General features: G+C 42.3%; 1 protein-coding gene across 2 annotated transcripts in view; it reads right to left on the bottom strand.

The window, feature by feature from the left end:
- The window catches only part of KIAA1210 (KIAA1210 ortholog), a 38,219-nt gene that overhangs the window by 5,810 nt on the left and 18,157 nt on the right, over positions 1-14,252 (bottom strand). Inside the window, exons 3-9 of one of the 2 annotated variants that reach the window (XM_059483235.1) lie at positions 11,778-11,946; positions 8,964-9,093; positions 6,369-6,527; positions 5,765-5,830; positions 3,696-3,908; positions 3,095-3,197; positions 762-2,348 (exon numbers count right to left, since the gene is read on the bottom strand). In XM_059483235.1, coding sequence (XP_059339218.1) covers positions 762-2,348; positions 3,095-3,197; positions 3,696-3,908; positions 5,765-5,830; positions 6,369-6,527; positions 8,964-9,093; positions 11,778-11,946 — 2,427 coding nt within the window. Of the gene's footprint in view, positions 1-761; positions 2,349-3,079; positions 3,198-3,695; positions 3,909-5,764; positions 5,831-6,368; positions 6,528-8,963; positions 9,094-11,777; positions 11,947-14,252 lie in introns of both variants that reach the window. The other variant, XM_059483234.1, reaches the window with a different exon arrangement.

Below are 14,252 nucleotides of genomic sequence, written 5' to 3' on the forward strand. Positions count from 1 at the left end.
ACAAAAGAAGCATTTTTGAAGTAAATAAGAGATTTAGGTCAAGTCAGTCTAAAGTTAGTGCTTCACATTTTAAATCCTTCAGCATCTGTAACACCCTTTGCACATGATGGAGATAAAATTACCTTCCCTGATGATTTTGTCCTTGGCAATAACTGTTATTTCTGTTTATTCTCCAGTGTTGGACTCAACAGTGCTTCTGTCTAAGTCTATGGCAGATGTCCCACTGAGATCACTGTGAACTGGAGTTTGCCTTTGAAACTACATCCTTCCATTGCAGATTAAATGAGTACTACAGTAATGATTTTTTCATGTAGGCAGTAAAATACAGGCTTCCTTGTCACTTTTTACATATTTTAAATTAAATTATTGTTTAAAAAATAATCTCACCTAATGCAACTCCTAGTTAAGGTTTGAGCAGCTGCAGTCTGAATTTTTAACTAAAACTGCAGCAAGTTTTAAAAATCTGTGTTGAAACTCCAACTATATGTACAAATACCTCATACCAGAAATGTTTCAGAGGCATTTAAGCCATTATTCTGTTGTTCTTCTTGCTGGAACACACCCTTCATTAAGATAAGCCAAGAATTCTCTTGACTGGCCAAATCATCAAGCCAATTAAATTATAGTGGTGATGAACTCAAGGCTGAATTTGGTTCTTAGCCAAGAAGATTTTTAATTTTTTTTTTTTGTGCTGCTCTGCCAAGGCTCTTTATATGACCACTGTTTTCCACAATGTTTGGATACAAAGACAGCATAAATACCTGAAGGTTTATAACCATTTTGCTTCTTTGCCACTTCTTCTGATCTTGCCTTGGCAGGATTTTTGTCTTCTAGGAGATCTGGTTTTTTAACAACTGATTTTGTATGGACAGGAAGGCTTGGAGGAGGCTTCCCAGTGCCCATCAGTTTCTGATCCTCCTTGACTGAAGCAGAAGCAGCAGCTGGAGCAGCTGGAGGGAGCAGCTTCAGGGGCTTGACACGGCTTTCGTTCTGGTATTTCAGTAAAGATGATGTTCTTCTTAGTCTGACCCCAAATGGGCTCTCAAAGTTCTGTGTTTCGTGGTCAGCCCACTCCATGAAAGAATTCAAGTGCAGATCTCTGTCCTTACAATCTCGATCAAATCTCTCTGAGTTGGTTTTTGCTGATTCCTGCAGAGCTGCATCAAAACATGAGGGCTCTTTTGTCATTCCTTCAAAGAACTCTGGTCTTATAGGGGATGTTGGAGAACTTCTGGAATAAGAATCTTCCTTTGAGTTTGAACCCCCTGAGAGAGACCTTTGCCATGCTGGTGCAATGGTGAATCTGACTGGTCTAGCAGAAGCAGTCTTCAGTGGAGTTTTTACATTTTCATCTGATGATTGGCTGCGTTCTGCTGCTTTTCTGTGAGAAGCTGCAGTGCTTACCTGGTGCTCCTTACTCTCAGCATCAGAAGATATATTACTCTTCAAGCCAGCCAAACTTGAAGAGGCAAGACACCCAATGGAAAGTTTTCCAGAAATGCAAGATGTGTTGCCCTGTTGACTGCCTTGGTTACCCTTTGAAGCAGGAACCATTTCTGCTTTAGAACATACTTCCAATTTACTGCAAGGTACCACACAAACTGCTTCTGAGACAGATGCAGCAGGGTCTATTTTTTTTTCTACACTGTCCTTGGATAACTGAAATTCCATAATTTCACAAGTTTCTTTGTCATTTTTTGCTACTGAACTCTTTTCAGACCTCAAATCAGCCCCTTTCTTGATGTCAGAACAAGACTCCGTGTCAGCTACTGCAGCTTGTGGAGCATCTGAGACAGCATGGCTGGAATGATTCCCAGCAGTACCAAAGCAGAATTCTTCTTTGCCACTGAACAGGGGATCCCCCTTTTCCTGGGCATTAATGTTTGAATCCAGAGAATTTACTGAGGAACTTGGTGCAACACCTGGCAATACACCCATGCCAGATGTTTCCACACCAAGGCTGAACGAGTCAGCTGTGGGTATGTCTGGAGACACAGCAGCTTCTCCTTCAAGCTGCTGCAGCTCTGGAAGTGCAGGGGCTTCAGCACTGGTACTTTGAGGATGTGTTTTTGATTCATGAGCAGACCCATCTGCAGAGCACATCACTCCTGCACCATGGTGTCCTTGTAGGTTCACAGGAGAAGGCTCAGGCCTCAGGAGGAGTGTGGCTCCTTTGCAGGGATGGCGCACACCAGTAAGGCTCCCATGCTCCTGCAGCAAAGCACAGGGGTCTTCTGCCACAGGTGTGGGATCACAGGAGTCAGGGGCAGCATCAGTGGGGGATTTCACACCTGGTGTCTCCTTAAAACCACCTCCCTTTGCACAGGGTCCCACCTGGGCTGGTAATCCTGCATTAAACAGAGGAAAAGGTGACAATCCAGACACCATCTGTATGCATTGCAGATAGTGCAGTCCTTTAACAGGAATGCCCCATGTCTGGGCACTGCTGACTGATAAACAAACTGGTTCAGAGCCTGTTCAGAAATGGGCTCTCCAAGTGAGGGATTAATAAAGTTTCAGTTTGAACACACCTAATCCAGGGAGTGACTGAAAGTTGCTGTCCGTTTCAGGTGTACACATTAGTTGCTGTTTAGCTGTTTCCTGTGCATACCCTTAGCTGTAAGACTACCAGCCAGATTTCTCTAGACATTTCTGCATGTGTGTGCCTAGAAAAGCCACCTACAATGACTGGGAGAATTCTCTCTGGGTGAGTGGCAAAGGAAGATCCAGTAAACAGAAGCCAATCAAAGTCACCTGACACACACAACATATAATGCTGTGGTTAAGGTTTTTCTGAGTGTCAAGGAACTCAGTTTCACACACTGAGGTCCAGCCAGCTGTGTAGGACATGTGCTTTTGGACATGATGCTTTCAGCTCTTTTTTTAATGCTGCCCTCAAAGTTCACCACTTCAGCATCACTTTGTTGAGTGTACTTGACTTTTTCCATCACAACAATTCAGCAGCCAGGATTGGTTTTATGTTATAGAACCAAAAGATGCCTAGTTTGGAAGGACTAACAATTCAAACAGGTCCTGTCAGTGCTATACAGAAGAGTTCAAGCACCCAAAGCAGCAATACCTGTGTCTTCATTACCTTCCCCATCACTTTTATGTTTGCCACTCTCAAGTAATTCTGTTGAATTTCCCTTCCTTCCTGGTGTTGCAAGAAGACAAGTTTCATTTTCCAGCTGTTTCACCTAAAGAAGTGAAGATGCTGTAATTAAAGAATTATGCACAAAAATGGCAGTTTATACACATGCATTTCTATGAATACTCAAATCACAGAAACAAAGCCTCCCTCCTGTAATTTACCAACACTGTGGGTAATGAACTATTCTACTTAAGAACTAGATTTGTAAAACTAGACTTAGGCCCCTATAAAACTGACATTCAGCTTTTCAAACACCAGAAGTCTTTTTACAAATGAAGCTTAGCCCACAATTTTTGGCTAAATAATGAAAACCAAAAACTGTGGTTTTTTTCAGTTTTCATAATATTTAAATTTTCAGAGTCTTTTTTGGTTGGTTGATTGGTTGGTTGGTTGGTTGGTGCAAAAGAGGTGTTTTCATTTCTTCCAATGGAAAAGTAAAGGAACGTGGATAGGAAAGAAAAAGAAATTAAAATATTTAAAATAATAATTAAAAACTCACACTAATTTCCTTCTGCCCAGTGATTCTTTGGCAGCAAACACCCACCTGGAGGGGCAGCAGGTGCTTGCTGGTGAAGCCCCTCTGCCTGCGCGGGTTGATGGCAATCCTGTGCCTGGCTGCAGACGTGTCCAGGCAGCCCAGGGGACTGGCAGGGCTGGTGAAATCCACAGGGAGGGAGCTGCTGCCTCCTGACACGGAGATGCCCTGGGTGCCAGAGGATGAAGGACTGATGGGCCTGGAGGAAGCCCCAGAAGGGATCTGTAACACAGAAATACAATGCTGTTGCCACATTTCCCTTCACAGAGAAAAGCAAGGCGCAATTCTTCCCAAGGATTTCTGAGATTCACCTTCTCGGAACCTCAAAGAAAGAAAAGACAATTCTTATTTCATTTGCTGTGCCTGTGTTTGTGCCAAAGTAGAATGCAACCTGGAGATTGTTCATCCACAGTGATGGTGTTTGGTATCAGGTATCAGGGCCAGGTGTGTGTGTGTGTGTGTGTGTTGGGAATGTCACTGACAGCCACGAGATTCTGTGCAGTGTGTGCAGGGCTGAGTCCTTGGCAGAATCAGTTTTAGATGTATAGAATAATATAGTATAATAAAGTAATTAATTAGCCTTCTGATATCTTTGGAGTCCTCCTCATCATTCTCTCCCCTTTGTCAGAGTCACCTTTGATTTGCAATACAATGCTCTGTATATTTTGCTTTACTTCCCACATCTCTGGAACATTTCCTTTGTTAGCTCATTCCATTTCAGAAGCTTGAAATGGCCATAGTTTCGGGCATAAATCCTCGTTTTAAAATGCATGCCTAAAGTCATCTGTGCAGAGAGATCACTGGGTTCTGTGAGTTCAGCTGAACACACAGCACAGAAGGAAAATCGCTGTCTCTGCCACAGGGAGAGCCCCAGCCCGTCCCCACCCCAGGTCCCATCTGCAAAAACCTTTGCAGTTTGTGCACACACCAGCAGGAGACACTGCTGCCGTTTGTACAGCTGCCTCTTCATGCCAGTAACGCGACCCGCCGCACAAATCCATTATTTAAAAGCCACAGAAATAGCACGGATGCCTGCTCCTCATTGTCTCTAAGAAAGCTGCCATAGCCACTTTTGTCTTTCAATACCAACTTTCAGGAAAATCAAATGCTTTTCAGAATATCAGAACCATCCTCCAGACAGTGCTGTGGATCTCATCCTCACAGCAATGCTGCTCTGGGGAACTGAACAGCAATAAGCTTAGATTGTGCAATCAAAATAAAGGGTTTACAGAAATGTTTGTACTAAAGCCCCCTAAACGTGAAGTTTCAGTGGTTTTGCTGCTGTTTTGAAAGACCAAACTTTCTGGAACACTTGTAAAATGCCAAAGAAGATTCATTCACAAAGCTGGGTGACACTCAGCCATTGCACTGTGCCTGGCATTTGTAGTTTAGATTTGTTTAAGCTTAGGATGTAACACAGCATTTCAAACACATGTGCTGATGGAGTTTTAAAGATCATGAAAACATCTTCACATCTCATCGACAAAAACTGTCAAGGTACATCAAAAAATATATGACCTCTGCAAATTTTTCCAATCTGGTCAAGGACTGTGTTGTTCTGAGAGCAGAACCTGCTGCTTCTCATGGTCATTTATCATCCAAAGAAAATTTCAAATTAAAACCCACCCTTTCCTGTGGAATACCTGCCATCAGGAAAGGCTGGTCCTGCAATCATTTCCCATGATAAGAGAGATGGAGGGCATTGCTCACAGCCACTGCTGATGGGAAGATGTGATTATTTGATATGGGGGCCCTGGGATACGGGAGCAGAATTGAAGAGCTTTGCCTGGTCCAATGTTTTGTGTAACTTTATAGATTTGTACTGTCACAGAGCTGCCTCTGTGCTGTTCACACAACCCACTTACCAATAGATTTCTGCCTGTCTTTATTTCTTATTGAAAACCCTGAGAGGTACATTTTAAATATAATTTCCCTCGCTCTGGACTCTTAAAGAAATGTTTCCTAGGGTACACTGTACCCAGAATAAATTTGAAAAATAAAATTACTGTACTGGCTCCATACAGACTCCACATATGCCATCTCAGGGAAGTTTATGATCAGGAAAAGGAGCTATTTACCTGTTCATCTTCACTGTCTGTCCCTCCTAAACTCAAAGAGCTATGACGCTGAACAGGGTTGGAGGACTGTGGGATAAAAGGAGGAAGAGGGTAAGTCAGGGGAAGTGTCACACTGAATTATCTTGAGCTGGATATCCAGTGCTAATTATGAGAAAACACAAGAGGAAAAATAAAGGAAGGGTCACTGGGTCCCTGCCTTACACAGTGGGTTTAATTTCTTCATTGGCATCAAACATAAAGCAGGGGAGATTTCCCGCATTGAGATACACCAGGAAGGCTGACCACAGGAGGCAGTACATTTTATAAAGTTGTTGTTTTAAAATCATCAGATTTACAAATTCTCACAAGTTCACTGAAATCTGAAATCACACATTTGCTAATGATAGAGGTCAGAGTTCTGGTCTACATAAAAGCATGGAAAATTGTGCACAGAAAAGGTATTTGTGGATCAATTTCTAGGTACACCTCAGAGTGAAAAGCCCACAATCCATGTGGTTGTTTCTTCTGGTTCTAACTGATCTGTACCATCATGTACAAACAAACAAAATGGTTTTCCCCTTCTCTAGGCAGATTCTCTCTTTTCTGTATGGATGGTCAATTGTACCTTGTTTGGCGAATCTGTCAGGACTCCATGAAGGGTTGAAATTTCAGGAGGGCTCCTAGGTAAACCATCATCTTCAGAAACAGCACCTGCATCTTCCAGTTTTTTCCCAGTTATAACAAGAGGAGGTGATCCAAGTTTGACATTCTGCTGAAGCTGAAGCTGTGGTTGAAATACAGAATATAAACTTTAAATGATGTAATTTAAAGATGTTCTGGACATTGTAAGCCAGATGCATAACTAAAAGATATGCAGAATCCTTTAGTTAACAGAAAAACTTGAAGAAACAGACCATTTATAGAAAAGAGCCATTAATAACATTTTATCCAGCTACATTCATCAAGGACCCATCATTAAAACTGGTGTTGGCATAAAATTAAAAGTAAAATCAGTTTTATTTAGTAATTTAGCAAAAGGAGACAGGGATTTCACCATTCCAGAAAATTTACTACAGATTAACTCCATTTAAATTAAAAACTTTCAAATTCCGGATTTAATTATTTAGTCACATTAATCTAGGTATTTATGTGACTAAGTATAACAAAGTATTGCCAGTCAACATTCCCAATCCCAGGTTTATGTAGTCACCTTTCCCTCACAAAGCCCTTCCAAATCTGAGAGCTTGTTACAACCTTCTCCCACACAAGTAGCTGAGTCACAATTTTTATACAATATCAAATTAATTTCATTTCTGGTCCACCCTAATAAATTACTTGTTAATTTCCCCCACCACCACATCCTGGTCTACAGCAGGAATGGTAACAGCAGCCAGGAACAACTTTGTTTGTAAAGGAGAGTGGGGATTCTTTTCCAGGATTCACAAAAGAATGCTCTGGCCAGCCCTGACCCTAGAAAAATACAACAAAGTCTGCAAACTCAGGAGCAGGCAGATGTTCCCTCAAACTGAAAATAATCAGATCTCAGGAAACACCATCACTAAAATTCTTGGCCTAAGTCTGTCAGCTGTGACAAAGCTGGAATAAAAACAAGGTCTGAACACAAACTTTTTTCCTTCAACTGAAAACATCTCAGCAGAATATTCCCAAGATAAACATGCAGACTCATTTTTTCTGTTTCTTTGCTTATTAAACCATATTGGGTAATTGTAAGCCTAGTTTTGTGTTTTCCTGCAATCTATGCAGTCATTTAAACCTCTTTAAAATAGACCTAAAAAGCTGCAACTCTTATTCAGCAAGGTTCATTTACAATGCAATTCCTATAGATCTAGCTGCCACACAGGGTAGCGCAATATCTAGAACACCAATCCCCCTTTCAAACAGTTTCCTTTTGCAATTTATGAGCAATATATTGCAATACTGTGATATATGGGCAACATAAGGCATACAACATAAGTGTGCACTTAATGGGAAGGAAAAAACAGAAAGTCAATTTTGCTTTGGTCTCTTTTCACAACTTCCTGTCTTAGATTTATTAAATTTATTACACGCAGACAGCAAAGTGTAGGGGGGAAACTGAATTTGCATTCTGTCTTCTAGTGGTAGAAGTTAATTTACATTGCTAAGAAAGTATCTGCTTCTATTAGTGCTTGGCTTTTATTCTGACAAGAGTCAAGCTCACAGAAAAAGCCTGTCTGTCAGAGCTACCAAAATAATGCTGGCAGTGTTACATTACTGTGCAGTGTGATGGATGGGGAGAGGGCACAGTGGACTGCAAACAGCAAGAGAAGAGCTTTTTTGCCCCCTAACAATGTTCTGCAATATAGAAACATGTTTTCTTGTGCTACTCTTTCAGTTATACAAAAAATAGCCTTGCCTGTTTTGCAGCCTTAGAGAGGAACAAGTCCCACTGTGCATCTTCTATTACTTAACATGTGACTCAATTGTCTTTTGCAACATGAAGCTCACACTGAGCAAAGGAGGAATTTCAATGACCTTTGGCTCCTTTATCAAGCATTTGTATTCAGTCTCTGGAAAAAACTTAAACTTTTATCTGAGTTTTCCAAGCTGGGCAGTTAGTGAAATGCAATTAATATAATCAACAGTTCATAAGGGAGCTGTCAAGGAGGGTTCAGTGTTGCCTTGGAAGAAGGAAATGACCCAGCAGAATACGGTATCTTTTGCTAGCAGAGACCAAGAGAACAAATACATAAATAAAGCTGTCAGAGCATCCTGACATATCCATCATCCCACACACTCACACAGCCATTGGCACTACCATGAATAGTGAAAACATCTGAGCCAGAATTGCCAAAAAGAGTAACACAAATAATATTTAAAGAATAACAGTGTAAGGGACACACTACCATATAAATAAATGGCCTTAACCCAAAGGCAGTAGCTATGAAGTAAAGAACATAAATCCCATTGGAAGAGGACACACTTAATAAAGAAAGTTTCCAAGAGTTCCTGAACTGGATTCACATCACACACTATGAGACTTGGGCGAGGCTGGAAGCACCAGGACTGCTCAAAAATTCAGCTTCCAAGAGGCAGAGTAGATCCAAAAGTAGCAAATTTGGCTTTAGACACTTCAGTCAGCAAAATCCTAAGGCACACAGCAAAAGGAATCAAGCAACAGACTTTCCTGGGAGACAGCTGACAAACAGCAGCACTGCTGACAAGGGGGTGATGTTCTCACCTGCAAAGTTCTCACTCTCCCAGCTCTGTTTTCCTGAGACAAGACATCACCTGTCGCATTTCCTGGTGCAGACTCCAAAATGAAGACACTGTCGTGGGACAAGGCTTTGTTCCCCATGCTACCCTTGGGCCTGGAAAGGAAGGAATGAGTGGTCATGCACTGGGCACATCCCCACACCACCAGGGCAGAGGGAGGATAGAGAGGCCAGAGTGGGATGCATCATGCTTCACTTCAGATTTGTGCATGTTTAGGACAGTCACTGTTTGCTTCTTTTATATCGGAAGGGAGGAGGAACACCTTTGATCAAATGCAGATGTCCCTTTGCAATGCACTCAGCATCAGCATTGAGCACACAGCTCAGTTTTCTGACTAGAGAGGGAGTCCAGTGTGATTAGGTCCTGTGCTAGGAGTGAGGTGGACGCAAAGCACCCCAGGAAAGGTGCAGAAAGGACAACAGGAGTTCCCTGCCCTCCTTTGGTGGCAGTGTGGCTAACATCAGACATTCAGGACACAGCTTTTGCAGCCTGGAGTGTGTCATACCTGCCAGAGATGGTGGATTGGTTCTTTTCCTTCTTGTAAATGTGGGCAGAAAATTTAACTTTGATATATTAACAAACTTGACTCGAATCCTCTCATGTCCAGCAATAAAACCAGCTGCATTCACCTATATCCTAAATATTATTTAAGTGTATTAAAAAATGTAGATGGGACAATGTCCATGGCTACAGTTACAGACCCATCAATGGCCAGGTTGAAGTGTAGGGTAAGACATTCCTGCTCTGTTTCTGTGCTCATTGGCTGTTCAGCCCAGTGAAGCAATGATGAGTTCCCACAGGAGCTGTTAACTGAGTTGTAATTAACTGAGATTGATTGGGCTTGGGCTATTAAGTTATGTAGAGCAAATTTTTTTTGCACTTGAGTGGCACAACAAGGAAAGCTCCAAATAATTTATTAACCAAGTTCCACCAGCATAGGCAGGTACAGTTTGTACATTACTTTGTCCAAAAGACAACAAGGATAGCCTCTACCAGGATTTCATCCCAGTCTTGAACTGGAAAGCATCATAGAATATTTTCTCATTGTTGGCCATGAGACTATTAACAAACACAAATTACAAGGATTCCTTGGCTCAGATGCTGCACAGGCAATGCTTTGCCTCTGAAAGTTTGACTCTGGGGAACAGAGCATGATTAGGAACACAATTCTGATGTGAGAAGATCAGTATGTCAAAGTTCTTCTGCAAGGAAATCAAATAGGCTCTTTGCCTAACCATAGATTCTCTCTTTATTTAGAAGCTGAGAAAGACTGTGAACATTCATTAAGCAAATGCACTATATAAAAAACCCCCAAAAATGCCTCTTTTTCCTCCTGCATCCCCCTTCTTCACATCTCCAGAGACACCTCCCCTAGCTGCTGGACTAAACCTTCTGCTGCCCCAAAGGTGTAGTCAGTCAGTCTGCAGTTATACACAGCCTCACAGCAGGACAAAATAAATTTGCTGCAAGTTTCTGTTGTGTTGAAGGCAATCAGAGCTGTTTCTCTCACAGCACAGGTCAGAGTTTGTGCTTCCTCCCACCATGGTTAATGTCTGTAAGTCTGCAGGACAGCAGCTCTGCATACAAGCAAGGCACTTGCCTTATTTCATCATTAATGAAGCCATCCCATTCTTTTGTGTCTGATTTTATAGTCCTTTTCAGCATGAGAGGTACTCCATATGGGCAAGGCATAATTTTACTGCATTAAGAAAAACAGTCATGTAGCTTTTATTTACTGCAATGTATGTTCACTATTAGCTGGCATATTTTATTTATTGCAAAGAATGCATGTACATTAGGATGTATTTGCCTTTCCATCTGGGAAATTCTTTACCCATAAGGGCTGAGGTCTCCTTGTTCTTGAGACTGTCAGTAAAGGATCTCTGTATTTTCCTCTCTCTCTGCATATATATCAGATGTGATGGCAAGAGAATTACTGTATTTTCTTCTGGCAGTCACCAGCATTAAAAAAAAAAACCAAAGGATTAAATATAGAATTAACTGCAGCTTTAGTACACTCTTATGTGCAAATCCACATTCCTCTGTAATTCCAGGCTGTACATGTATATGTATAGGTATATTTCTGCTGAAGCTAAAGATGCACTAACTAAAGCCCAGATGTTTCAGCCATTGCCTGGCCACACTGATTTCCCTCTACAAATGCTCAATTCATTCCTGTGTATCAACATTCAAGCTTCCCACCAAGCCAGAGGAAATGATGGGACTCTAGGCTTGCAAACCTCCTTACATGCTGCAGGGGTGACTGACACAAAACCAGGGCCCTTCAGTTGTTATTTGTGCCTGAAGGGGTAGGTAAGAAAGTTAAAGAGGAAACCACACACTGATAATAGACCAGAAATACTTTTCTCTTTGCTGCAGCCGTGACAGAGAGCATCACTGATGCTGAAAATCACCCACACAGCTCCACACATCTCCTCTGTACTGGCAGTACTCCTTCACCATCCCCTTCTTGTAAAGGTGCTGCTGGTCAGACCCTCCCGGACAGATTTCAAACACCAAAAACAATCAAAGCAATCTGGGCTATCTGCACCCTTGGGCTGAGAGGTTGGATCACCCTACCCCTGCCCTTCCCCTCCTTTCCAGGCTGACTCCTCGAGCTCTAGCAAAGAAAGAGGAAATTCCTGGGATTCCTTCATCAGCATTAGGGCTTGTTTTGCACAAATTTGGACAGAGGCTGCTCCTAAGGGGCCAACTCATGCTTTCATCCGACTGCTGTGAGAGGTCCTCTTTTATTTATTTTCCTTCCCTGGCAGCTTACCCAGCCTCCCCCGGTGAATGAAGTGCAGCAGTGTTGAGCACAGCGATGCTGACATCGCTGATGGACTGGCAAGGTTTTAAATTACTCTCTCCCCTGGGAGCTGGAGGTTCTTTCCTTTTCTTCTTGGCAAAAAAGTTCTTGAACGTCTGAAATTTGGATTTTTTCTTTCCTGCAACATGAAAAAAAAGATAATTTAGGAAAGTTGGCGGTATTGCTTAACTTGGGTAATGTTATCTCTTAAACCCTGGAGGAAGCCTCAAAGCCAGAGCAGCCCATTCAGTGTCAGCTCCTCTGTAAATAATTCAGTGCTGGAGTCCAGTGAAAGGTGAAGCTTCAATTCTTACATTTGGTTCCTCTAGAGCAACACTGGCATTAAGCTGACAATAGTGGTGCCTACCAGGGTTCCAGTCTATGCAAAAATATACTTTATATAGAGAGTGTATCTATCTACAACAGAACAGTGATCATGCCTGGTGTATTTTCAATAAAAATTGCTGTCAATGTCTTTAAATATTAATGTTCTTTACTTAGTTTGGTTTAGTTCTGCTTACTCTTTATTCAGTGCTCTAAGGAGACAGCACCTAAAGGACATTCAACATTGGCAAAAAGATTGAAACTGGAAAAAGAATTTATAAACTCCAAAACCAAAATATCTGTTTCCACATTAAATAAACACATTAAACACCTGTCCCAAAATAAAATCAACAACTCCTCCAGGGACAAAGAAGCAAACTTAAATTAAGACATTGTCTTGCAGGACATGAGAGCCCCAAACAGAGCAGCCCTAAGAACACAATTGGAAAAGTGTTAATTCGGTTTCAGATTTTCCATAGTCCAAATGAAAATACAAAAAGAATTTAAAAACCCCACCATGAAACATCACTGATCTTTCATTATTAATAGGATCGAAGATAATTCAACATTTTCTTTCAGCACACAAGTCCTGCATTTTGTCCCTGATCCTTACACTGAGGGGTCACTTTGAGTGGTTTGGGCCAAACTATTGTACTGAGACCCCTGTGATTGACTTAAATACATACTCAGAGCAATAACATCATTGCTTATCTGAGCCAGCTTCATTGTTCAAATAATACTTCACAGCAGTTGGCATAACACATGCCCACAGCTGGAGGATTCCTTCATAAGCAGGGCATTATTTCAAGACAATTATTTTCTCTCCCAGCAGTGATTTAGTTGGTGATGCTCTGTCTCAACGTGTGCCCTGTACGTGCAGGGATCTGTGCCAATGGGCCTTATCTGGGCTGAAAGTGCCACCACACAGCTGCAGCAGACAGTGGCCACTTTGAGAGACAAACAATGATACTGAGATCCACTCCCCCTGTCTCCTCCCTGCTCCTCAGCCCAGTGCCAGCACCATGTGTCAGGACACACGAGGACATTGCCACAGTGTCCCCATGCCTGGTGACACTGCCAGCCCTGTGCAGAGCCCCCAGAGACCTGCAGCTGCTGCCCAAGTGACCTGGGCTGCTCCTGAGGCCAAAGCAGCTTTCAAACCATGGAAAGGGAGCTCTCACTGCAGTCCCTCAATAACAATGGGATGTGGCTGCTCTTGGGGAGGGTTTATCAGTGGAAGGCCTTGTTATCTTCCACTGCTGCTTATCAGGCAATAAATTAATGAGACAGCCACAGAAAACACACAGGTTGTATTTATTGCTGTGCCCAGAGCTGATCCCAAGGGTTTGGGGTTTGTTAAAACTCCCAGAGGGCTCAATGAGCCTCATGCTGCAGATGGAGCAAGGACTGGCAGGAGAGGAGAGGTCAGCAAGCACACTGAGCCTCTCCAGTAAAACAAGCATTGTCAGTGTGCCTCAGAGCCTTTGGAAACACATCCTGACCATTCCTGTCTTCCCTATCCACAACTAGACAATGTGTGTGGTATTCTTCCAGGAAACTTGTCAAAGCTGATCTGGTTTATCTTAGGTAGGCAAAACAAAAGTTTAACGAGTTTAATGAAAGCAGTTCCCCAAAATTATCAATTCTGCAATGTCTGCTAACACAGTCAATGACTCCAAGAATGAAATGGCAAACTTTGAGACAGGCAAAGAGCTCTGCAGCTCAAAAGCTCTCATCTAAATGAGAAACAAGGACATATACATTGGTCATGTACACTGGTGAACTGCCAGCTGTAGAGACAGAAAGCAAGCTGAATTCTAGTGCAGGCATTATTGATGAGCTTCATTAGATGCTGGCATTTCCAGAGAACCAGGAAAGCATTAAAAAAAACCAAACCACATCAAAAGCCCACACCAAAAACCCACGACACAGCAGCAAGTGATCCTAAGGATGTTTGAGAGAAACAGACATGAGTCTTGTCACTAAAGCAAACATTGCCAAGGTACTGCTCCAAATACCTGTCTAATCAGAAGTGGTGCTGACTGTAGAATGGAGGCTGCAGAAAGGATTTCCAAACACTGCCAGAGAGCAATCCCCAGCCGGCATGGGACAGCTCTTGTA

The sequence above is a fragment of the Ammospiza nelsoni genome, chromosome 15, assembly GCF_027579445.1.
Source record: "Ammospiza nelsoni isolate bAmmNel1 chromosome 15, bAmmNel1.pri, whole genome shotgun sequence".
Classification (NCBI taxonomy): domain Eukaryota; kingdom Metazoa; phylum Chordata; class Aves; order Passeriformes; family Passerellidae; genus Ammospiza; species Ammospiza nelsoni.